General features: G+C 41.2%; 1 protein-coding gene across 2 annotated transcripts in view; it reads right to left on the bottom strand.

Moving 5' to 3' along the window:
- mertka (c-mer proto-oncogene tyrosine kinase a) overlaps positions 1-27,353 on the bottom strand; it is a 120,694-nt gene that overhangs the window by 32,291 nt on the left and 61,050 nt on the right. For both annotated transcript variants that reach the window (XM_048531744.2, XM_048531746.2), the window contains exons 9-10: positions 6,874-7,033; positions 4,807-4,972 (exon numbers count right to left, since the gene is read on the bottom strand). In XM_048531744.2, the coding sequence (XP_048387701.1) occupies positions 4,807-4,972; positions 6,874-7,033 (326 nt within the window). The remainder of the gene's footprint in view (positions 1-4,806; positions 4,973-6,873; positions 7,034-27,353) is intronic.

Here is a 27,353-nt window from a genome sequence, read left to right as displayed (position 1 = left end):
TAAGGAGGAGATAGACTCATTACGTTAAAGAGTCATAAAGGATGGGCAAGAAATGGAGTTGATAAGATCAGTCTTAATCATACTGAAATGGCAGACAGGCTCGAAGGGCTGAAATGCCTATTCTTACTCTTAGTTCTTCTGCTCATATGTTCTCTACCTCTCAACCTATTAGAGACTGACCTCTCTGAGTGGTTAAGGGATAACTGAAGAAGCCTGTAAACTAATACCACAGCAGGTTGCTTCACCTCTCAAATCCCATTCCAAGAGAGTGAAGTTCAGGTTTAAATATCAGCTGTGATCTCACTGAATGGCACAGCAGATGGGATGGGGTGAGTTACCTATTTCTGCTCTTTTGCCTTACGTCTCTTCATGTTTCTTTTCAGAAATGAGGACGTAAGAATTTAAAATAATGGCTCGGCATGGTGAAAAGAAGTTCAGGGTCATCTTTGCATTTCAGGATAACACTTAAACAGTCAACAGGAATAGTATTGGGATCAGCACCTATTGTGCTTTTAGTGGTGCTGCAAGATTTGGTAATGAGCAACTAAAGCAGTAATTTGCAATGCCCATTCAAGCCTGCATCCCTTAAGCATGAGGAGCACATTGGTGAGAATGGTCAGGGTGAGTAGTAATGGTTTCAGAAGAGACTAGGGTATTGACAGTGAGGTGAAAGTGTGCTTGAGCAGATCTGTGGTAGTAGAAATGTCATGCTGAATGGACAGCCAAAAGCTGAAGAGTTTGAAGACACAGTTGTAAGTGAACTAGGAATGAGAGGTCCATGGGCAGACATGGGAAGATGAAATATGGATGTAAAAAGACATCAGGAAATGATCAGGTATGGCCTCATTTATGATTCATAACAGGAATAGTGAGGCCATGTGAGACAATAAAGTCAAGATAGTAAATGTAAGTAGGGGTTCATACTGAGGGAATGATAAACTGAGGTTAAGAAGGCAGTGAACTGAGAGAAGAGAGAGCACGATGAATCAAGGTGGAAAATGAAAGCTTCAGCGAAATGCAAAATGATTCATTACAGAAATTGAGGGAGGAAGACAATAAAGAGACCTTGGTAAGAAAACTTCAATGGCATTTAGGGGTGATGGAGGAACAGAATTTTAGATGAGAGGTATAGAACTATCGGGATGTTCAGAGGCATACAAAGTCTCGAATCAGTAGGTTATAGACAAAATGAATTGATTATAAAAGCCACAGCATTACCAAGTTAATCTGAGCAAGACAACGGTGTCAAGGTAAAGGGAGGTTTTATTTAAAGGGAAGGTGACATTATCCCTGGGCCTGATTCCCATCAAAGGTATAACGGCAGTGCAATCAAGCACAATAAACTCACAAATGGGACGGGTCTTAGCCACAAGGAATCAGAATTCTCCAAAGAGATGCAGAAGGGAACAATGATAGTTGATCCACATATGGTCAGGAGTAACGGGTAGGCCATTTCAGCCCTTGAGCTGCTCCAAAAACTGTACGGTGCAAGCTAATGTCTGACTCTTTGAAATTAAATTCTTGACTCTGCATATTTCACACATATTCAGCCAATTTATCCAAATAAATCGACAATGTTACAAACAGATGAATTGTAACTAATCGGCACTCTTAATAAGAGTACACAAAGGCAATTAAGACTTAACAAGAGAAAACATCCAGGAAAGAATGAGTTGTGATGAATTTTTAAAATTGAAAACTGGATTTGAATACATCTCAAACAGAAGGGAGATAATGGCCTGGTGGTATTATCACATGACTATTCATCCAGAAGCAGATACAATGTTCTGGGGATTTAGGTTCAAATCCTGCCACGGCAGACAGTAGATTGTGGGGAGTGGGGGGGAAACAACTGTCTCCCCCCACCATCCAATGTGGGATAAAGAGTCTACGGATGAATATGAAACTTATGCCAATTGTGGGGTTAAACCCCATCTGGTTCATTAAGGCCCTCAAGAAGTGAATGAATTGTGGCTGCTTTCTTTCCTTCAAAGTCAATTTCTTACCCTCCTCTGTTAGATTCTGAGAGCCTTTAATACATTCAACTGTGGAGGATCCACAGTTCTTTTGAGAATGAAACTACTTTCACTGGTAGGGTGTGACAGGAAGGAAGTATACTGGGGCATGACCTTAAAATTACAGATGAAACCTGGGCCACTCAGGGTTGATATTCAGAAGCACTGTTACATGAGGGTGATGGAAATCTCAAACTCTCTCCTGCACAGAGGAATAGAGGTTCGGGGTTTGTGGGGCTGCTGGTGGCTAAACAGTGCTTCATTGGTACAAAAACCAACATTCTGATACAGATCAGCAATGAATAGTGAAACAGACTCAAGGGACTGAATCACCTATTCCTGTTCCTACATTCCATTATTTATTTTGGCAGCTTATAGTCAACATTTGAGTAAAGGATTATAAACTCGTTGCTGTAATGTCTTATTTTTAGCAACTCATTACAAATCTATCAAGAGAGGCAGGACGTTCCCTGGAATTGCTGGCAGTCCAAGAGTTAATCTGCTTCTTTGAAAGTGAAGGCAAATTTGCCCGCTCTATTCAGTAGAAATTCCTAAAATATTTGGCGATGAGAAAGTTAAAAGGCGTAACAGCATGACAAAATAGAAGGAAATCCTGAACATGCCATTCTGCTGAAAGCAGAAGTAAACAAACGGCCAGAGTTTACTGTAACATAGCAGTGAACAGCACTTGCTGTAAGTTAGTTTTGCCCCCCAGCACTTTAGCTCCAAAATGGTTTCACCCGCAAAGTGGCAGCAAGCCTTGTTTCAGCAGGGGAACTGGGCATCTAGTATGTGAGTGAGAAGACATTTCCCTAAACATTCAGATTGAAGGATTAAGATAGAAACTCAAGGAGGGCTGACGAATGGTCAGGATAAAATTAAAGTGCAATTCAACATCCAAAAAACAAACGGGCAACATGAAAGGAATTTAATTGCTTAAAAAATGATATTTTTCAAAGTTCTCAAAACAGTTCAAAGCCTACAGGAATGAAACCCCACAAACAGCAGCAAAGGATTTGATTGGCAGTAAGTTTTAAAAGGGTGCTGAAATTTCTAAAGAAGGGACTTGGCTTTCTATGGGCCTCTTGCACATATCCGGTATCCTGTAAGGGAGAAGCATTGTCTGCAAGGTTAAATTTTGACCTCTAATTATAGCTTTCTTGTCTCAACTTTTCTACAGCTTTTATGATTTAAATTGTACAAATACATATTGTTTTGTTTAAAGAAATGCGAAATGTGAGCAACACCTTGCTAATTTCTCTTTTGGGACAAATAACAAAAGGGAGAGAGGCCACTTACTGGAACTCTGAGGGAACATTTCAAGCAGTTGTTCAATAAATGTAAGTACCACAAAGCTTTGCAGCTCAGGAGTAAACCACTTGGTCCATCATACCTATGTTGGCTCACAGACCATCTGAAACCAATCCTGCTCTGTCATGTGTTATGATGAGATGTGATTCAAATGTACTTATTTTCAAAAAAGACAACAAGATCCACGTCAATATGTTTTGAGCTTTATTTTAAACTAAGGGCACTTTGTTAAGGAAAAGCTATTGGGTAGAACAGGAACAGTGTGTTAGCTGCAAGGAACAGGATAAAATCTTCCATTCTGAAGAGCTTTCACAGGGAGGGATTTCTATTTCTACTTTTGAACTTAGTGAGCGAGATTTTAAACTTGACATAACAGTTACAGCTCATTGTTCCATCTCTCTTTCTTTGCAACTCCTCTTAGCAAATTATGACAGCTTAAACCTACTGAAAACAATCTTTACCACTTGGGGAAAGAGTGCCTAAAAAGGAATTTCTTAGCAATCTACCCTATCATCTGAAGCAAAAGCAAATCAGCTAAGTACAGCTGCTCCAAGAATACCCCAGTACCACAACCCTGTACGTGAAGAGAATAACTCTGGAACTTGAACACTGTTTGTGACAATCCATTAACTAACCTCACTCACATGGGTTTAACAATGATATGATCAAAGTACTCTCAAGTTAGCACTGTGCAAAGTTTTTCCAGAGTTATCTCTTTGGATGTCTGTGCACATGTTAATTTCTTAGGAGTGCAGATATATATATTTGCATAATCCAAACGATTTGCTAATAATCTTTGTATCTTTGTTTGAGCAAGTTTATTTTTGGAAGTAAGGCAGTTATTTACTGTTGACTGAAGAAATTTTGTCGACTTGTTCTTAATACTGAACCTAGCACGGTCCAAGATCTATGTAATTGGCCGAATCACTTATTTGCTTAAATTTAATATGTTTTATGACCAATGGAAGAATGGGACCTGAAAAGGAAGCAGTGAACCCTTTTAACCTCATTTAAAACATAAGCTTTTCCTAAAATCTACTTCCAGGTCAGTAATTTATGGACATTCCCATGATTACCATCATGATCATCAACTGTAATGATAATTACGAACTTTGAAAGAAGTTCAGATTCTAGTATCCTTTGATGCAAATGAACTTTTCAACAACATTTTCCCACTGTGCCTTACATTTTATAATATTATTATTTTACTCATGAGCCACAGATTCTCACTGGCACTTTAAAATAAAAAGAACATTTCATTATAACCAGGCATTTGGTTTATCCTTTGCTTGTGGTCCAAGCTAATGGAGATTTTTACAGAGGTAACTATGAAACTACCAACACTGTTACTTCATCTGGGATATCATTTCCATCTTTATTGGTTCCAGAAATCTGTGTGGTTGTTAACAATTTCCCAGTTTTCTTATTAAAGAAGTTTTCAGAAAAGTAGTCAAGGTTTTGTATAGTTGCGGATACTGACCCAAACTTTGTCTCTGTCATCCGCTTTTTCATAGCTGCATATATGAATGCAACTGTAATAATTATGCCGCTGGCACAAATAATTCCAATTAGCACCATAAGGGAATTCTCAGTATTACTGCCATCAGCAGCTGCAGTAGTTGAGGACGGTGAAAGTATTATCTCACCTGTAAGGAAACAAATAGAAGAGCAAATTAATTTCAGATGAATAAACAATTTATATTTAGCCTCTAACTTTTAGCTATGTAGAATTATGAAGCAAGTATATGTTATAATTGTGACGAGAAGGCCACTGTTGTACCCTGTTACAATGTGATATGGTGCCTGGGTGCCAACTGCCAGCAAGTTGTTGTGGTAGAGTCCTGCAACCAACTTAATGCCTTTCTAAAAGAGGGTTCAGTCGTGCATGGTGAAGGTGGACCACTGATACATTTCAGCAAATGAAGCCCTTCACTTTAATAAGATGTAGAATCTTAAATTTCATTAACTATATGTAGATTACATCACGATGCAAACTAGAGATAGAGAAGGCAGATGTGCTTCTATCTAGAGACCACGGCAGCATCCCATGGCTGAATGTCCCATTTTGTGGCTGCGTTATATACCGGAATGGGTGGAGCTCCTCCGTGTCCAAAATATTATAAAAGAGGACAATTTTAAACAGGGTCATGTTTTAATTTTTCTTCAACTTCACAATGAGAAAATAACCTGCATTTTTCTATCAGCCCCGATACAGAGAAATATCTGTTGGGTACTTCACAAGAAGGCAATGACACAACAGTTCATGTAACGGGAAAGATTAATGCAAGGTGAATCAATATTACTTCTGAATATACAAGATCGGACACGTTTTTTTGGGCAAAAGTAGAACGGCAGCAAAGCATGTGACACCTCCTCAAAAAAACAAGGAACAGATTTTGCTGTCATAAGAGAGGAACAATGTTCAAAAGCAAATCCAGCCAGGATGGCATCAAGTTTGGAAATGAGTGGGTCTCACAGGAGAAATGTCAATATTGTAAAGATCTGGAGTGTAGCTCATTTCCCAGCAGAATTTAACAGACTGCCATGTCTATTTTGAAGAGAAAAGACTGATGTTATCACAGGCTTCAATTCTAGATTCACTTGGAGGAACAGTCAATGACCTTGATTTAGGATCACTCCTAAATTTGGGAAAAAAGGCCTGAATTTAACAGAGAAGAGAATTAACTACTCATGTTGGCCTAATTGATACAAAAGGATGACAAGACTTTTTCGAACACAGGAAATAGAATCTATGACTTGTATGTCAGTCAGCATCTCTTGTCGCATTGATGTAGTTGATGTCTTTGGGCAGCCAAACATGTGAACAAGATTGCTTGTCATTTGCGCCTCTTAGACCTTCCAGATTTGGTACTGTAATTCAGCAAAACTGATATGGAGCAACACATCTTATTGTCAGACTGCAAACTGATACTTTCAAGGGTTGCTTCTATAACCAAAATCCAACAGACTCACTGCCCCACAACTGGAGTTTTATCATTCCTTTTCTCCAAGTTGTGTATGGGGCACACAGCCTTCTCCAAGAGGTTGGGTGGGCATGGGATGAGAAGGGATGTGCCTTAGGGAACCACTAGGAGATTCCTGTATGGAGGTAGTCAAGTCCTGCTTATAATTTCTTTAAGACAGTCATACCAAGCATCAAGACTTCACTTGTGGGGGAAATCTGGATGAAGCCACCAGTTATAATTCCAACAGACTGAACTGGTGCTTGTGTCATTTTGAAGAAGCAAGTATTAAAAACTGTAAAGTCAGAACTGCCCTCAGGAGAATGTTGAGTTAATGGCTGGACGAGATAAGCCAAAATTCTGACCTTTGCTAATCCTAACAAAAGTATATCCACGTTAAATTTTGCAGCCATTCTCTTTCATTCAAATAATCCCAATTTTATTACCAGATTTGTGAAAAAATAAAAAAAATTACTTAAGTGTTTTGTTTGTTTACACTGCATGTTTTTCAGTTAAAACTGCTCAACAAATATTCATGTTAATTGACTGCACTGACACATTCCACAACATAAAACAATAAATACCATTGCTCCCAATGAACACGTGTGTTGGATCACTGTAAGGCCCAATTCCAGCGTTGGTATATGCTGCCACTTGTATGCTATATGTGACGTTTATTGCCACAACATCAATAATACCTCGGTTAGCTGTCTGATTGCAACACAGTTTAAGTGGCTTTCTAACCTGGAACATAGAAAAGACAAATAAAAATGGTTTAATAATTATTGTACATTGCAGGAAATACATTGAGATTCTAAAGCTTCTTGAGAACTTAAGTAAAGTAGGAAAGTGGATTCTGAAAAATGGCAAAAGATAGGACATTGTAGGTAAGTTTGGATAAAGAAGGCCTTTTGATTTCCACCTTCTAAGATAAAACTTCTAACTACGTTGCACTTTAACATAACAATATAGCACTGGTGCTCCACAGAAGTATTATAAAACACAATTAGATGCCAAAGTCCAGACGGTAATACATGGGCAGATTGTCAAAGCATGGTCAAAGTAGTAAATATGAATGAGTCTCTTAAAGAAGGGAAGTGTGACACAAAACTGGGGAAATTTAGGGAGGAAATTCAGAAGTGTGGGGCCTAGGTAGATGAATACATGGCCATTAAGGATGGAGCAAATAAAATCAAAAACTATCAAGAGGCCAAACTTGATGAGTACACCTACCCTGGAGGGTTGTAGGGCTGGAGGAGATTGCAGAGGTAGTGAGGCATGAGGTCATGGAAGAACTTGAAAATGGGATGGAGTTTTTTTTGTTCATTCATGGGATGCGGGCAGCTTTTATTGCCCATCCCTAATTGCCCAGAAGGCAGTTCAGAGTCAACCACATTGGTGTGGGTCTGGACTCACATGTAGGCCAGACTAAGTAAGGATGACAGTTTCCTTCCCTAAAGGACATTAGTGAACTAGATGGGTTTTTCTGATGATCAACAATGGACTCGTGGTCATCATTAGACTCTTAATTCCAGATATTTTATTGAATTCAAATTCCACCATCTGCCATCACTTTCCCAACATTTCACAATCGATGAATTCCTTGATTGGGAGCCAATGGATCAGCAGCATGTGGGAGAAGTGTGTATGGAACTTGGTGCAAGGAAGGACACTGGTAGTAGACTCGTGGATGAATTCAAGTTTATGAAGCCAGGCCTATCCATTTCCTATTGCAGCTTTAACAATTCATCGAAAGGATGGGATGTCTGACAATGCAGTGCTGAATCAGCAAACTGGATTACACACCAAAGTGCAGCGGGATTCCAAAACCTCGCGATGCAAGTCCTAAAATTCAGGGAAGAGAGCATCCAAAGTACTAACAGAAACAAATAAAATTACAAAGACAAGTTATTTCAAACAATATATTGAATGAGCACCTGAAAGTGTTTTCTTGAAAGTAAAGACAAAGAAAAGCTGAAGTTGAAAAATGGATACTTATTGTATACATTGTACACTTGAGAAGTCAAAGCTTTCCTCTTGCACAAAAATCTCAACAATATTACTCCAATTCCTTGACATCCTTCTCTCCCTCTTCCACTGACACAGCATCAGAAACAGAACACTTTAACGTACAAATTTATCTGTCACCACTGCAGACAAGCAGAACAAGTCAATCATGAGACGACGGACATTATTTCCAATGTAGAGAAATGTATTTCACTGAGATATGGGTCAAATGCTGGCAAATGGAACTAGATTTATTTAGGATCACTGGTTGGCATGGACAAGTTGGACTGAAGGCTCTGTTTCTGTGCCGTACATCTCTACGGCTCTTACCTATCACAATGATTAAATTGGAGCCAAATAAATTAGAAATGCTGATATTTCAATGATACTTCTATGCAATACTGACAGACCTCTGCACTGTCATGGAGTGGCTTCTGCTGAGATATTAAAGGACGAAATAAGGTTTAAAAGTGATTGGAAATGATATGCTGAACACTATTAAGTAGAATAACCATGTGCTCTTTTATTCTGTGCACATGGGATTCTAGTTTGGCCAGCATTTATTGCCCGTCCTTAGTTGCCCTTGAGAAGATGGAGAAGGCATTTTGAACAATGCAGTCCATTTGCTTTAGGTAGATCCACAATGCTGTCAAGAATGGTGTTTCAGGACTTTGAACCAGTGACACTAAAGGAATGGCGATATATTTATAAATCAGGATGGCGAGTAGCTTGGAGGGGAATTGCAGGTACTGGTGTTTCCATGTATCTGCTGCTCTTGTCTTCTAGACGGAAGTGGTCTTGAGTTTGGAAGGTGCAGTTTCAGGAGCTTTAGTGAATTTCTGCAGTGCATCTTGTAGATGTACACACTGTTGCTCGTGGTGGAGAGAGTGAATGTTTATGGTTTTGGAGCCAATTACATGGCTTAACTTTGTCCAGGATGGTGACAAGCATCTTGAATGTTGTTGGAGTTGTACTCTTTCAGGCAAGTGGGAAGTATTCCATCACAATACTGACTTTCAGCTTGTAGATGGTGGACCAGGATTAGGAGAGTCAGGAAGTGCAGGATTCTTAGCCTCTTACCTCCTCTTGTAGCCACAGTAATTAGATAGCTACTTAGATTCAGTGTTTCCGGTCAATGGTAACCTGCAGGTTGGGGATAGCTGGGGGCATTGCCACTGAACACCAAGAGACGATGGTTAGATTCACTTTTGTTGGAGATGGTAATTTTCTGGCACTTTTGTGGCATGAATGTTACATGCCACCCATCAGCCCAAGCCTGGATATTGTCCAAGTCTTGTCGCATATGGACATGGATTGCTTCAGTATCTGAGAAGTCACAACTAGTGCTGAACATTGTGCAACCATCAGCAGGCATCACCACTTCTGACCTTATGATGAAGGAAAGGTCACTGATGAAGCAGCCGCAGATGGTTAGCCTGAGGAACTCATGGCCCTGGGATGACCAACCTCCAACAACCGCAGGTTGTACCAGGTAAGATCTGATGAGCACATTCCCTCAATCAAGAAATGATACTTCATCTCACTGCCATTTGTCGGGTCTTGCTGTGTATATTAGCTGGGACCTTTGCTACGAACGAGCAACTATACTTCAACACATAGTCCATTGGCACCTCAAGGACCAAAATTTACTCTGTGTTTCAGAAACAATGCCATGTTCTCAGTAGAGCAATTTACATTTTCGAGTTTATTTTCTTACCTGCTGTAGTTATTTTAAGGTTTGACAATATTATTAGAGCTGGTTGTGGAATAAACAATGAACTTTAAAAATTATGAATAATTGTTTTGAGAAATATCTTGCAAACTGTGAAACAGCAGATAGCTACCATTAAATTGGATCACCAGTGGACTTGCCAACTGATTATTCAAAAATTTGACTTGATCACACTTTACCAGTTAACAAGTGTTCACACATTAGCGGATGTGGAAATATTTCATGCAAGTATGTATTGTCACTGAAGTTCCAAACTCATTACTGCGATTTCTTGTAATACCATTCAGAGCAGGCCTCAATTCCAAGTTTTAGGCACAATCTACATAAATCGCAGACACATAACCAAATCTTTCTGTGGTGTTTCACTGTGATATTACGTATAATAATTCATCATTACTGAACATGCAGCATGTGTAAAGGTACAGCTGCTGTGATGAGTGTGGGTGCACTCATCAATATAGCAGCTGCACTGACTCATCACTGATTCAAGTTAGCCAAATTGGCTTAACAAACTTCACTTATTTGATAACATTGTGTTGCTTACAGCTGTCATACACAGGACATTAATGACTGTTTTTGCAGGCATAATAGAATGTGGAGTAATTTTAAGGTACTTCAAAATGATTACATATTATTCAACTGTTGAATAGTTAGTACAAATATTACTTAGTTTCCCTGCAAGTCTGGTTTGCAAAGGTTATACGACAAAACATGTATTTGGTGTCTGAACAATGTTCGTCTTAAGGAAATTGAAATATCCTAAGCAGTTTCTCAAAAAGTCACTTGCTGATGAGTCATTTAATTCAGTTCCACAAACAGCAGCTGACAGGCAGACCGAATACTCGATAGGTGCTTCCTGGAAGCTCGACCTTTCATAACAAGCAACAAATTGCCTTCTGCACAGAGTGACATTTAGTCACAAATTGAAAAGCCTTCACAACATTTCTGCTAGAGATACAAGACTGATTATTAAGTGTACAATATGCCCATTCACAAGGGTTCCATTATGTATGAGTGTTGTCCAGTATAAAACCTTTGCAAGCTGTCAATTCTGCTTGCTGGAAGTCTGCTGCACATTACTACATAGATGCTCAGCCCACATCTGAAGGATTACTGTTTAAGTGCCAGGGTGAAAAATTTCTGAAGTGTAAGTTTCCGATCAATGCTGCTTATGCCCTTTTTGTTCTGTATACTAGTTACAAAACAATAACGAAGCAAAATCAGTCCATTGTACTAGCTACTCTCTTGTTAAGCAATGCAACATTGACTTAGCTTTCATATCCCTACCCCCTCTCCTCAGTGGATTTTGCATTACATAAATAAATAAGTAGTCGCTTTCCAAAACACAACAAAACAACAACATCAGACATAACAGGAGATTCAAAATAAGTACAAATGCATGAAATTTCACTGAGTAATATCAATCATTACTTTTTATGGCTTTTATCAAATTATTTCCAATATTTTTAAGGAAGGAATTATCTTGATCTGATTTGATTTTATGTTAGTAAGTGAAAAGTTTGGTTTTGCGTGCAGTACAGGCAGATCATAACATACAAGGACGTGCTAGATCAGAGGGTAATTGAACAGAGCGAGGCACACTGATTTGTGGCTGCACAGGAGACACACAAAAGCAAGATCAACATTAAATTTGAAGTAGATTTAAAAGAACATTGTTCGTAATTGGGTTCAAAATTGCGGAATGATTGTAAGAAACGTGAGAATAAGATCTGCCGTAGGGAGCTCGCAACGAGTTGCCAGTGTCGAATCCACTGGTTTCTTCCTGAAATAACAGATAGTTATAAAATTTGTTTGCATAACAAGTGTCTTTCCATTGCCACAAGGACCTTTCGGTTCCACGCTTGGGTATGAGTCTTAACGGATACCAGTTTCACACAAGAATTACCAATGTGCGCCAAATATATGATGAGTGAGGTGATCATGGTATTCAATCAGGGCATGACGCTGCAGCCCACTACCATTTTTGACCTCTGTGCTCTCTCTAGCACGCTCGCTTAACCTTACACAGCTGAACACTCATTCAGGATACTACAGTGATCATCAACTACGTTCATGTTAGCTACCAACTGATTTCTACTAACTCTGTTCATGTTAGTTTAAAGGTGTTGAGTTTTCTACAGCCAGTTAAAACTGTTGGTGTGATGTTGACCTGGTATTTGCTTTGGTTCAGGGGAGCTGATCCTACCACTTGCCTCTGGTCACAGATACCATCCCCTCTACCCAGGGCATGTCAGGAAAATTGCACAGAGGCAACACTGAGGAGGATCAGCTCCTCACACAGAGATGAGGTGAAATGACAGAAGGATTCTCAGCAGAAGGTCCTTTCAGAGACTTTAGCAATCAGTAGTGTGCATGTCTCAACTCTATTTTACACAAGTGGGTGCTGCATTTGAATTTAAGAAAAGATGTACTGCAAAGGGTTGTATTCCATGAATGTGCGGCTGATCTGTGATCAGGTACAACATGTCACGCAGGTGATTGCTGGGCATTAAAGCAGCAGTCATTTGTGCCATCACTATTTGAGCCACCAACATAAACCATCTCATGGCTGTTAGATTCTGCAGCCATACTGCTAGCTCTCCATGCCTGTATGACAATAAGCTAGGCTTGCATTGCTTCATCCTCCATCCAATGGAGATTGAGACTTCAGCTGTCAGACCATGATTTGGTCTGACAATGTTATATATGATACCAAGAAGCCACCAGACATACTCCAGAGATAAAGAGGTCAGCTGATATTCATTGGGGCATTTGTTTACATCTGGGCTGGATAAGGTCTTGTGCCATTGCAGTAATATACCTACCTCTAGGCTAGAGTCTCAGCTGGGATAAAGTCTTACCTGTCCTAGGGTATATGTCATCATATGCTTGATAAGCTTGACTAAAAAGACCTGGAATACTTTTTATTTTGTCAGCAAGTGTCATTGGTTTGGAAGGGGAAAGAGCTGGGTCGAGTTTATATTGAAGAAATTCAAATGAACAATCGAGGAAGACAGACTGACCCCTCCTGCTCAGGTAAATGGATACCAAGGAAGTTAACTGGGCCTACAAGTGTTCTTGTGGATTGGCTGTCACTTTCATGATGGGAAGGACGGGTTCTGTGCGAGGCTTCTTGGCAAGTCAATACTGCACTCCTCCCTGCTCCTTGATTACGATGACAGGTTTTGTGGCATGCCTGCCGATGCACAAAGCATTTTCATTATGCAAGCTCATCAATCGTTTTCTGTGAGCCAATTCATTAAACTCTTCATCAGTGTCCTCCTCTACAGCAGGACCTGCCTGCAACTCGTCCTTAACCCCTACCATGGCTGTAGCTGATTTATATTCATGCCTCCTTGCTACCAAATATGAATAATGTCAGCTTTTGCTAGTGGCTCAGAGTGAGATCAACTGCATGTATTCTGTCAATGTCTGAATCCTCATACATTTGATACCATTGCCTGGCCAAGTGTTAATACTTGGGCATCTGAAGGGAGAAAGGTTCAACAACAGAGCTGCAATGAGGTAACAGTGGGGAGGATGTAAGGGTTGCAAGCTTGTGAATCAGACGAGAGGTAAGGATGAAGAAGATGTGGGATGCAAACAGGAGGAGTAGATAGTAATATACAGACATCCTCAATGGTGTTAGCCCTGCCCCTGGTTACAGACACATCTGTTCCAATGACAACGAGTGTCATCTCCTAAAATGGGCAAGGAGATCCAGTCTCCCATTAGATAGGTGCCTGTCCTAATGTGTCATCTTGCCTGGGAATACAGAACTGCATGAATGAAAGTGCTGTAATGTTTTTGGACGATGTGTCTGTCATTACTGAATAGGTTAGAAGTTGCACAACACCAGGTTATGAGTCCAATAGGTTTATTTAAGATCACAAGCTTTTGGAGAATGCTGTGTGTACGTTATGCATATGAGGGAGCAATGAAACCGAAAGTGATATTGAGTCATGGCTGCCTGTGAGTGATTGTATCGAGGTGGTGAAATGAACACTTTGCGAGGTTAATGCTGTTGCTGGTAGCGGATGGTAGTTAAAATTGGATTCATTGATGATAAGCATTAATGTAGAGTCACTGCACTTCTTGCCAAACTGCACTCAGTCCTTTGGGTTACACTGCTGACGCTAACCAACACTGCCACTATCTGCCCCCGGTCTTCACAGATATTTGTGTCTGGCCAGCCTTCTGATCTGCTGTTGTGAAACAGCCTCTCTCTTCCTGCACCAAGGCCTCCAGTAATGCAAATCTGCAAGAACACCCTTTGGCCTATCTCACCATTACCCTCTTCCTGCTCAGACACTTCCAAAACTGGCTCTAAGAGTGCACTTCCCTTTTAACAGGCTGGCTTTACATAGTACATGCATGAACATGGGCTGCTGGCTGAGCTCTGCAGCCACTCACAGCCCATGTCCTGCTGGGCTACAGCGCCTACTGTTTAAAATCAACAGGCATAACAAAGTTTGCAAAATGTTTGCATCAGGTTGAACAGGCTACCACAATATGCCCAAATTATTGAGCCTTGTCCAGTTTTGTCAAAGGGTCATCTGTATGTTAAAGCTAATGAGTTTATGATTCATATCACTGAGTGCAATTTCAGCACAATCCTTTCAAATGAGACTTTTTTTTCAATTTCATGTGCATTAAAACTATTTTCTTTTTTTAAAAAAAATGCAGTATTTGCATGCGTTCACTCAGAAATGATACTGTAAAATGCAAATGATTCAGCAATCGATCCTTCTGGTGTCTAGAAAAGAGAAGCTTGCAACCACCATACCACACAGACTTGTGCCCGCTCCTGGGGGCTAGGCAGTATTATGGACTGCTACCTGAATAAGCTCCATGACATTGATAAGGGAACAAATTTCTTCCCCCAAAATATCAAGATCCAGTTGCAGCAATAATAAAAACCACAATTCAACAAATGACCCAGAGTTGCAATGTTTTCAGTTCTTTTTACCGACATGAGGATCCAACCATGTGGCAAAAAGCCATACGAGGTAAATAAAATTTCGTTTCACAGCTCAGCTTTTTCCAGGATGTCCAGTCCTTCTTATGAAAATGAGTCAATTCTCAAAAAGAGACACCAGTTGACTTACTGCAGTGACTCAGACATCTTTGGGCTATTGTTGCCATACGATCAAGCAAGGCTGCTTTGTTTTGGTAATGATTTGTACTCCTCTGTTTTTAAACGATTTAAAAATACATGACAAAATGTCTTCAGCTGCAAATGCTGATATGTTTTTAATTCTGCTTGTACACTCATACATCCTTTTAAAATAAGAATGGACGGTGGTTGTCAGAGCTTGCCAGATCTCAAAAAGCATGCAGCTGCTGAAATGAACAATCTGACCCAAAAGAAACATTGGGAAAAATGCATGCAACTGAACCGAAATACAGACATCTGTGTAATGACTGTTATGCACATCTCCAGTATTACACCCTGTGGCACAGGACCGGATCAAGGTAGCATGCATATACAGCAAAATCAACTGTAGAAAGTGTTACTTGTGAATTATATTCATCCTAAGCAAGTACGCTCTTTTATCCAATCTAGCTCCGACTATTGAAAAGATTACCTCGCAAATTCATCAACTCTGAATGTAAAAACAAAGTACTGTGATACTGGAGATCCAAAATAAAATCAGAAATTGCTGGAGAAATTCAGCATGTCTAATAATGTCTGCAGAGAGAGAAATGGAGTTAATGTTCTGAATCCAATATGTCTTTTCCTCAGAACTGAAAGATGCTGGAAAATGAAGGCTTTTACTTTATTTATGAACGAAGAGGAAAAGTGGACGGATGGCGAGGGTGCCCTGAGTAATAGAGAACAGGAGGCAGTCAAGAAGAGTGACATAAATGCAGAATAGGCGCAGAAACAAAACTGCCTGGGCAGAGCTATTATTTCACTCATACCTGCCCCACTGAGCTTACTTCTCACAATTGTACCTGTGTTCCCCTCCTTGTTCAGCCGGTTTCCATTTACATTTGTGATCCTTCTGAACTTTATATCGGTTCCATAATTTCCAGTTCTCTGGCCTCAGCTGTCACCTCTTCATCATGGACGTGCAATCCCTCTACATGTCTACTTCCCATCAAGGCTCTTTGTTTCTTCCTTGAAAAGAGGCCTGAATGTTCTTCATCCGCCACTACCTTACTTTCTCTGGCTCAGCTCATTCTTATGTTGAACAGCTTCTCCTATAACTCATCTCACTGTCTCCACGTCAAGGATGTGGTCATGGCTACCCATACAGGTCCCAGCTATGCCTGTCTCTTTGTGGGATATGTGGAGTATTTCTTGCTCAAGTCCGACTCAGGCCCCCCCCACCCACAACTCTTCCTCCAATGTGCTAATGATGCATGTGCTGCTGTTTCCTTCTCCCACTTGGAATTGGAAAGATCAACCAATTTTATTTCCAATTTCCATCTCTCCTCTCATTTTCACCTCACCCGTCTCCAACTCTCCATTTCCTTGTTCTCCATTTAAATTACTATGTTACAACAGTTCAAGAAGGCAGCTCAATTGTAGGCGAGGAATAGGCAATATATCAATTATTGTCTTGGGATGCAATTGCAACAGGAAAGGTATGATGCTAGCACTATACAATATATTTATTAGGATTATTCCACGGCAGAACATCGTTGGCCGAAGGGCCTGTACAGTGTTGTACTTTTCTATGTTCTATCTCGGCTTTGTTAGCAAAGCCCTCATCCCATGAAAGAATTAAAAAAGGCAAGTGTTCCAAAGATTTGCACTATAAAAGAAACCTTTCCTGAAATAGCTTATATAAACAATTATCTCAAATTTTAGTTGATATCTTCTGATCTGACATAGGAAACACAGAAAATCTCTCCACATGACAAACTTGCCATCCTTGGAATTCAGAGGTAATTATTCAGCTGTAAAATCCCAGTTTATCCATTCTATTCTGCTGAGATACCAAACAGCAGTCATACCAGACTCAGAACATTAACTATTTCTCTCCACAGATGTTGCCAGACATGCTGAGATTCTCCAGCACTCTAGTTTGTTTCAGATTTCCAGCGTCTATAGTATTTTGCTTTTACACTATTTGGCATTTCATCTCAGCGTCACTGTACACCCTGCAGATTTTAAAGATCAAAATTGTTTTGGGCTGTAATTGTAACAGGAAAGGTATGATGCTAGCATTATACAAGGAAAGGTTACACAAATGAGTGCTATATTTTGCAAAACTGATCTGATCAAGGGACGATTTGATTCAAGTTTTCATTTTTCAACATTTCAAGTTTTTATGAAAGAAATCAGACACAGTAAATGGAAAAAATATTTCCACCGGTTTAGCAGCCTACTACTTCGGCCACAACTAAATGTTACAGCCACATTTGTCAGCACTCAAGTGGAAAACACTCTTACGCACAAAGGATAATAGAAATTTAGAACTCTCCTCCTTAGATGGTAATTTTTTTTATTCATTCACAAGTTGAAAGTATTGCCAGCATTTATTGCCTTGAGTGGTCAGAGGTCAGTTAGGAGTCAACCACATTGCTGTGGGTCTGGAGTCACATGTACGTCAGACCAGGTAACGATGGTGGTTTTCCTCCCTAAAAGGCATTAGTGAACTAGATAGGTTTTTCCTGATAATTGCCAATTGTTTATGGCAATCATTAGACTCTTAATTACAGGTTTTTTAAAAAACTGAATTCAAATTCCACCATCTAAATTAGAGGAGCCAATGGCCTCGTGGTATTATCACTGGACTGTTAATCCAGAGACCCAGGTAATGTTCTGGGGCCCCAGGTTCAAATCCCATGATGGCAGATGATGGAATTGAATTAGAGAAATATCTTGAATTATGAATCTAATGATGACCATGAATCCATTGTTGATTGTTGGGAAAAACCCATCTGGTTCACTAATGTCTTTGAGGAAAGGAAACTGCTATCCTTACCTGGCCTGGCCAGGGACACCATCATCCTGTGAATGAATAAACAAATATGTGCTGTGGTAGGCTTTGAACTGGCTGCCTTGAACATTAGATGAGTCTCTGGATTAATAGTTTAATGACAATACGGCTAGGCCATCATTTCCCCCCAAGTTATGTTGGACTTATTGGCTACTACAGTCCTTTCAAGTAGCAATCGAAACATTGCATATTTAGATAACCAGTAAGTTCAAGTGTTTGATGCTTCAGTGTTACTTCTGGAACTGCTGACTTTTGGAGGCATGTAAACCGAGGCCCAACCTTCTCTTTCAAGTAGAGACATAATGTTGCTGTATCAAGGCAGTGTAGGGAAGTTGCTGTGAAGTGATTCATTCCCATCTTCTAGAAGCACAGCAAGCGTTAGGCTAAAATAAAACCTTGACTCAGTCTTGGCATTTTTTAGCCCATGGCAGAAGCAAGATTTAGCTACAATCTGCACTCTTACAGAGCATTAACAAGAAAACAAACCCAAGAGGAAATTCAGTCTATTGAGGATGTTACTGCTGAAGCAGCATTTATTTTACCCACTGTTAAAATTACATTAACATATTTGGATGCAAATTGAGAACTGAAAGAATGACCCACTGTGACTGTCAGGATAAAACTATCACTCAATCAGCAGTTTTTTTTCCAAGAAAAAGATCTGCTAGCTTTCAAATGCAGGATAGCTGTTGCTAAATCAACTCTGAATTCCATTCCACTAGTACACATACATCCCTATGTATACAAGATAAGCTTGGGCAGTTTAATCCTTGCTTTTAGCAACTACAGCATCCCACTGTTAATATATTTTACAGTAACTGATGTAATTGGTATCGAACGTTGGCTTTCAGCAACTACTTCGTTATTCAATTAATCTCCTTGTAGTCACTGAAATCCTTTGTTCAGGAGCTCCCCACATGGCTGGCTCATTTCATACAGGGAGAGGTGTTGTGCAAGCCAGGAAACTTTCAAGCCTGATAAATGTCCTGAGATGAATTAGTAGATCCTCGTTGGCTAGTGACCATAAATGGAAAGTTACAGTTGGTCTGTGTCCTTATGCAGTAGAAAGATCAGTGAGGGTACTCACTCCTGACCACTGCCCAGAAACACTGTGCCAAGAAGTTGGCACTGCTGCCTCACATTGCCAGGAACCTGGGTTCAATTCCAGGGGTGACTGTCTGTGTGCAGTTTGCACATTCTCCCCGTGTCTGCATGGCTTTCCTCTGGGTGCTCTGGTTTCCTCCCACAGTCCAAAGATGTGCAGATTAGGTGGACTGACCATGCTAAATTGCCCCATAGTGGCCAGGGATGTGCAGGCTAGGTGGGTTAGCCATGAGAAATACAGGGTTACAGGGACAGGTAGTGGCATCTGGGCAGGGTGCTCTTCAGAGGGGCAGTGTGGACTCAATGGGCCGAATGGCCTGTTTCCACACTGTAGGGATTCTATGATACTGGCAAGCGTGGGTATCAGCTGCAGTCAGGGTCATGCGTTAAACTAAATGCACTGTCCAGACTGAACTAGTTCAGATTGAACATTAAGAGGTTTATTTGAATTGAAATAGGGATATAATTCTTGTCATCACTGAATTATCAATTTGTTCTCATCACCTTTCTTGTTGCAAAACTCCATTTAAGCACCTCACCAAGCTGAAGTCAGCAGCAGTCAAGGGTGGTTTTCACGTCTCAGCAGAACGTATGGTCCACCCCTTGTGTAACAACAGCAGCTAATGTGAGAACGTGATGTCCTCATTAAAAAAAAAGCAGACCTGTGCTGCTTTTTTGTGGTGAGACCGTAATCCCCTCAATCTTCTGTTTCCAAACCAGCCAACTGCAGAAATCAGTGTTGCACACACGTCAGTCCCCTTAACAACGGCAATAGCATAAAAGTACTCTCAAGTCAGCATCGTTTTAAATTCCCTTATGTCACAAACCTGACCCTGGGTCAAAATATCATGCACATTTATAAGCTGACAGACTTCAGCTGCTCTTATCATAAATGGCAGGGATCTGCCCTAATTTTCTCTCCATCAGAGATGAGCAACTCACCGGGTTAGGGTATTCCTGCTAGTGCAAAGGAACATCCTATCCATGTTACAGACATGAATACTCGGCCTTAACCTTTCTAAACCCTGTGCTGCAGCAACAAGTGTTAAAATGAATGCACAAATGTTTTTCGAGAGATATTAACATGCTCATTTAAAATGCATGTCATTGATATCCAACTAATACTGTCACTGGCGTACCATGGAGAGTGGCTATATGCCAGAATGCATGTTATTAACATTCCACAAATAACTTCCACTAATACCAGTATGCCAACGAGCAATTATGAAAATGTCATGAACATCGTCAAATTGAGTCCCATCTCATGAGTAATATCCCAATAACAGTTCTTACTCAGGTTACATTTTATTATTCATTCATTGCTCAGGGACATCACTAACAAGGCCAGGCTGTACTTATTGCCCCGTACTAATTGTTGAGGAGAAGCTGGTGTGAGCTGCATGTTTAAAGAGTTGTAGTCCATGTAGTGAAGTCCTGGAAATTCCAATCTCAGACACTGTATCACTTGGATTGCAAGTTTCTCCCTCAATAATATTCTCAACTTTACTTCTGCCTCAGCTCATCTGCTGCTGAAATCATCATTCATGCCTCCACGACAGTTAGGCTCAAATATTCCAACACTGTGGGAGACCTTTGTAAGCTTGAGGTGAATCAAAACTCTGCTGTCTGTGAGTTAACTTACAGCAAATCCCATGACCCACTCATTCGCTGATCAATACCAGCTTCTAATCAAGGATTTAAAAATGTTCAATAATGAGATAACAAAGTCTCGAGCTGGATGAACACAGCAGGCCAAGCAGCATCAGAGGAGCAGGAAAGCTGACGTTTCGGGGCTAGGCCCTTCTTTAGAAAGGGTTATTGTTCATCTAGCTCTACACCTTGTTATCTCAGATTCTCCAGCATCTGCAGTTCCTAATAGCTTTAAAAATGTTCAACCTTGTTTTCAAAACATTACATCACCTTATCTATCTGATATTTGTAATCTCCTAAAGCCTCACAACCCTTTGAGTTATGTGTTCCTCTACTTCAGGCCTCTTTTGCATACCTGAGTTTAATTGCTGCATCACTGGTGGTTGTGCCAAGGCTCCAAGATTTGAAATACCCTTGCTGCATCTCTCTATCTCTCTATCTCACTCTCCTCCGTCAAGATACTCCTTCAAATCTGCCTCTTCGGTCATCTAACTTCTAAGTGGCTCGGCATCACACTTTCAGAATGCTGATGTGAAACACTCTGGAACACTTCAATCAATCAGTTACAGGCACGATATAAATACATTATGTTTTGATTGTTATTGAACGAAGCCAGAAATTAATAATGCCACAAAATTCCCAGCCCATCCAGCTCTTACAGGCATAACATTTGGATGACCGTTCCAGTTAATTTCCCGGTGAATGGCTGCTCCACTGAATATTGATCGTGGGGCATTATGCTGCTGAAGGTAAAGCAGAAGTGTTTGTAGCCTCTTTTGTTGGAGGTGGGTATTGTCAGGCATTTTGCTGTAACAACACAACTCAGTGCTTCCAAAACTGCTTCCGAGTTTACAATCCCAATTGCTGATCTTACAGCTCCACAAAGGATCATCATCCGCAGCTTTGGGTACACATGTCACGAATGTTGCCCATCTCCTTATCTCCACCATAATCATCAGGTGGGGTTCCAGCTGGTAAGTAAGTGACAGATGAGGCCAAATCTGTGTGTGGATAATTCTGCTGCAAATTGGACAGGACATGTTAAGGGCAGTCACTCTTACCTTGCCTCTGGAATTCAGATTTGTCTTTTTTGGAGCAAGTCTGGAGGCAATATTTCTAAGAGTGGCAAACGTGCTGTTCATGAATATTTGTCACTCGATAGAACTGTTAAAAAGACCTTTAACACTTGATTAACAAATCAAAGTAGACTAATAGAGCATTAACTGGTGAGAAGGAATTGTCCTCCTTTCTGTGGACAAAGCGTACAAGGTATTTTGTCAAGTAACTCCCAATTTTGCATTTGCATGGAATATAACTTGGTTATAGAGTCCTACAGCATGGAGACAGGTCCTTAGGCCCAAACTTGTCCATGCTGACCAAATGCCCATTCACTTTAACCCCATTTTCCTGCACTTAGCACATATCCTTCTAAACCTTTTCTATCCATATATTCGTTCAAATGCCTTTTCAATGTTTTTAATGTACCGACCTCAACCACTTCTGCTGGCAGCTTATTCCATATGCCTACCACCCTCTGTATAAAAAAGTTGCGTCTCAGGTTCCCAAGTATGCTCTCCCCTCTTACCTTAAGCTGATGCTCTCCAGTCCTTGATTCCCCAACCCTGGGAAAAAGACTGACTACAATCACCCTACCCTATCCTCTCATGATCTTAGACTTCTATAAGATCCCCCCCTCAGTCTTTTATGACCTGAAGAAAAAAAGTCCTAGCTTGTCCAACCTCTCCTTAAAACTCAGTCCCTTGAATCCTGGCAACATCCTTGTAAATTTCTTTTGCACTCTTTCCAGTTTAATAACATCCTTCCTTGGGCGAGGTGACCAAAACTGAACACAATAATCCAAGTGCGACCTCACCAACATCCTGTACAACTACAACGAAACTTCCAAAATATTGTACTCAATGCGCTGACTGATGAAGGACAGTATGTCAAAAGCCTTATTCACTGCCCTGTCTACCTGCAACTCCACTTTCAGTTCTGAGGATGGGTCACTGGATCCAAAATGTTAATTCTGTTTTTTCCCTTCACAGATGCTGCCAGTCCTGCTGAACTTTATCACCGCGTTTGTTTTTGTTCCTGATTTATAGCATCCGCAGTTCTTTTGGTTTTTATTTCCCACTTTCAGAGAACTACGCACCTGAACTCCAAGGTCCCTTTGCCCCACCACACTCCTTAAGGCCCTATAATCCACCATGGAACTCCCACCTTGATTTGACTTTCCAAAATGTAACACCTCACACTTATGTATATTAAACTCCATTTGCTATTTCTCGGCCCACATCCCCAGCTGATCAAGATCCTGCTGCAATTTCTGCTAGCCTTCCTCACTCTGCGCAATACTGCCTATTTTACCGTCATTCACAAACTTACTAATCACTCTTTGTACATTCTCATCCAAATCATTGATATAGATAACAAACAGCAATGGGCCCAGCACCAACCCCTGAGGCAAGCCACTAGTCACAGGCCTCCAGTCTGACAAGCATCCTTCCACGATTACTCTCTGCTTCCTGCCATCAAGCCAATTGTGTATCCAATTTGCCAGCTCTCCCTGGATTCCATGCAACCTAACCTTCCAGAGCAGCCTACCATGTGGAACCTTATCAAAGGCCTTACTGAAATCCATACAGATGTCTACTGCCCTGCCCTCATCAACGTTCCTGGTCACTTCATCAAAGGACTCTAACAAATTTGTAAGGCACGATCTCCCATGCACAAAGCCCCATTGGCTATTCCTATTCAAACTCTGTCTTTCCAAATGCGTGTATATCTTGTCCCTCAGAATTTTCTCAAATAACTCACCTACTACAGGTGTTAAACTTACTGGTCTATAATTCCTAGGGTTTTCTTTGCAGCTCTACTTGAATAAGGGCACAACATTCGCTACCCTCCTTTCTTCCAGTACCTCTCCCATGGCTAGTGATGATACAAATATATCAGCCAGGGCCTCCGCAATTTCTTCTCGAACATCTTGCAGGGCTCTTGGGAATATCTGGTCAGGACCAGGAGCTTTATCCACCTTCATGCTTTCTACTACTTCCAATGCCTCCTCTACTGTGATATGGACTGCCCCCAAGATACCACCACTAACTTCCCCAAGTTGCCAAGTCTTCATGTCTTTCTCTGCAGTAAAGACAGAGATTGAGGACCTTGCCCATCTCCTGTGGTTCCACAGAAACATGTCCACTTTGGTCCTTGAGGGGTCCTATTCTCTCTCCAGTTATCCTTTCTCCTTTAATATACATAAAGAATCTCTTTGGATTCACCCTAATCTCCTTAGCCAAAGCTATCACGTGGCCCCTTTTCACCCTCTTGATTTCCTTCTTCAGTAAACTCCTGCACTGCCAGTATACTTCCAGGGATTCCCTTGATCCCAGTTGCCTGTTCCTGAGCAATGCCTCCTTTTCTTTCTGGTCAAAGCCTCAATATCTCTTGTCATCCAGGGTTCCCTACGCCTGCTAACCTTGCCCTTCATCCTCACAGGAACATACAGACCTTGAACTCCAGCTAGCACACTTTTAAAGGTCTCCCACTGGCCAGAAGTCCCTTGAGCTGCAAGCAAACTACTCCTATCAAGCCCTGCAAGCTCTTGGTGAATTTTGATGGAATTAGGCTTGCCTGAAATTAGAACTTAAACCTGTGGGCCACTTTTGTCCCTCTGCATAACTATTTTAGAATTAACAGAATTATAGTAATTGGTCCGAAAGTGCTCCCAAACTATCACTTCAGTCAGCTGTCCTGTGCTATTTCCCAACAGTGGATTGAGCTCTGCCCCTTCCCAGGTAGGACCCTCTATACACTGCTTGAGGAAACTTTCCTGAACGCACTTAACAAATTCCACCCCATCCAAGCCCTTACCACTCTGGCAGTCCCCAGTCTATGTTCGGAAAATTAAAATCCCTCACTATGACATCGCTCCTGCAAGTCTCACCCAATCTCCCTGCATATTTATTCCTCTAATTTGTATTGAGTATTTCGGGGCCTATAGTACAACCACAATAACGGCATCATCTCCTTCTTATTTCTTACGTCCACCCATGAAGCCTCACTAGACAATCCCTCAGTAATTTCATCTCCAACTACTGCTGTGATACTCCCCTTAATCTAAAATGTAACTCCCCCTGCCCTCTTTCCTCCATCTTGGTCCCACCTAAAGCACATTCAGCTGCCTGTCCTGCAGCCATGTTCCTGTAACGGCTATAAATGTACCGGTCCCATGTACCTATCCATACCCTGAGTTCACCAGCCTTACCTATCAGTCCTCTTGCTTTGAAATAGATGCAATTTAATCAAACAGGCATTCCTCACTCTGTCCTGTTCCATCCTGACTAGTCTCTTCATCTTGCTATTTCCGATTATTGTATCTCCTTCTAGCATCGCACTGTTGAGGATCCCACCCCCTACTAATCTAGTTTAAACCTTCCCTTGTTGCACCAACAAGTTTGCCTGCCAGGATATTGATCCCCCTCCAGTTCAGGTGGCTCCCATCCCTCTTGAACATGCTACCTCTGCCAAAGAAAAGATCCCAATGATCCTGGAATCTGAATCCATGCCCCTTGCACCAGTTCTTTAGCCACACATTGATCTATCATATCCTCCTGTTCTTACCCTCACTAGCACATGGCACTAGGAGTAATCCAGAGACAACTACCATCACGGTCCTGGTTTTTAACCTTTTTTGCTAGCTCTCTAGAATCACCCTGCAGGATCTCATCCATATTTCTCCCTATGTCATTTGTGAAGGTGGCAACGCAGATGGATGGAGTGGTCAAGAAGGCATACGGCATGCTTTCATTCATTGGATGGGGTATTGAGTACAAGAACTAGCAGGTCATGTTACAGTTGTATAGGACTTTGGTTTGACCACATTTGGAATACTGTGTACAGTTCTGGTCGCCACATTACCAAAAGGATGTGGATGCTTTGGAGAGGATGCAGAGGAGGTTCACCGGGATGTTGCTTGGTATGGAGGGCACTAGATATGAAGAGAGCTTGAGTTGATTAGGATTATTTACATTAGAAAGACAGAGGTTGAGGGTGGACCTGATTGAGGTCTATAAAATCATGAGAGGTACAGACAAGGTGGACAGCAAGAAGCTTTTTCCCCAGAGTGGGGGGACCCAATGACTAAGGGTCACAATTTCAAGGTGAGAGGGGAAAAGTTTAAGAGAGATATGCATGGAGAGTTCTTTACGCAGAGAGTGGTGGGTGCCTGGAACGCGTTGCCAGAGGAGGTGGTAGCGTCATTTAATATGTATCTGGACAGACACATGAATGGGCAGGGAGCAATGGGATACAGATTCTTGGAAAATAGGTGGCAGGTTTAGATAGAGGATCTGGATCGGCACAGGCTTGGAGGGCCTAAGGGCCTGTTCCTGTGCTGTAATTTTCTTTGTTCTTTGTGCCAACATGCACAATGACTTCTGGCTGCTCACCCTCCTCCTTGAGAATGTCCTGCAGCCACTCCGGGACATCCTGCACCCTGGGAAGCAACACACCATGCTGGATAGTCCCCCTAACTATTTGAGTCTCCTATCACTAAGGTCCTGTTTACCTTTGCCCTTTCCCACTGCATCCCAGAGCCAGTCATAGTGCCACTGACCTGGCTACTGCTGCTTTCCCCTGAATGGTCAATCCCCCCAACAGTACCCAAAATGGTTTAGTCGATTTCGAGGGAAATGGCCACAGGGGGTTCCTGCACCCTCTGCCTACTCCCTTTGTCTTTCCTGCTAGTCACCTAGCTACTCTCTGCCTGTGCTTTAGGTGTGACTATCTCACTAAAACTCTTTTCTATGATGTGCTCAGCATCTCAGATGATCTTGAGTGCACTCAGCTCCAGCTCCAACTCCCTAGCATGGTCTTCTAGGAACCGCACCCTTTCAAGTGGGCTTCAGATTGGTATGACAGGTCGGCACAACATCGAGGGCCAAAGGGCCTGTACTGTGCGGTAATGTTCTATGTTCTAAGTCAACACCTTACTTCTCACTCTCATACCAGCAAATTTTCAATAGCATGTCTCTCTCTCTCCCTTTTGTTTTGGTTAAAGGAGGAGGAGGGAGATGTTGTGAGATCACTGCAAAGATGTAGACAGAGAGAGAGAGAGACAGTGAGAGAGAGAGATACGTCTGTCTTCAAGCTGGCAAGCAACAATTTTGAAATATTAACACAATTTGCACAAGTGGTTGAAGACAGCATTCGTAATGTTTTTGATGGTTCAATTTTAATTCCAAGCATCTCTCCCATCATTGCTGATGGCCAGCTCATGATCCCAACAGGATGTAACCATTATCCTACAAATTAGAAGTGCAGTCAGTTCTGGTCACGGAACTTTTACAACACAAGCGTAATTCAACTCTCATTTTGGTGGACTGTCAAACATTAACAATATTAGATAGTTCATTTGCTGCAGACACATATTAAGAAGTGTAGTTAATTCAAAAGCAACAATTAAATTATGCATTTGAGATCTTGGACTCAGGTCAAACTTCTCCCAATCTGATAAGTTTTTAAAAACAAATTATTGTATTACATTAATAGGTCTAGTAATCAAAATTCATAGTCACTATAAACGCGACAAAAATTTTTTCACACAATCTTA

Source organism: Stegostoma tigrinum, chromosome 4, assembly GCF_030684315.1.
Source record: "Stegostoma tigrinum isolate sSteTig4 chromosome 4, sSteTig4.hap1, whole genome shotgun sequence".
NCBI classification, from domain to species: domain Eukaryota; kingdom Metazoa; phylum Chordata; class Chondrichthyes; order Orectolobiformes; family Stegostomatidae; genus Stegostoma; species Stegostoma tigrinum.
Note: the sequence above shows the minus strand (reverse complement) of the source record. Positions and strands in the feature narration are given on the sequence as shown.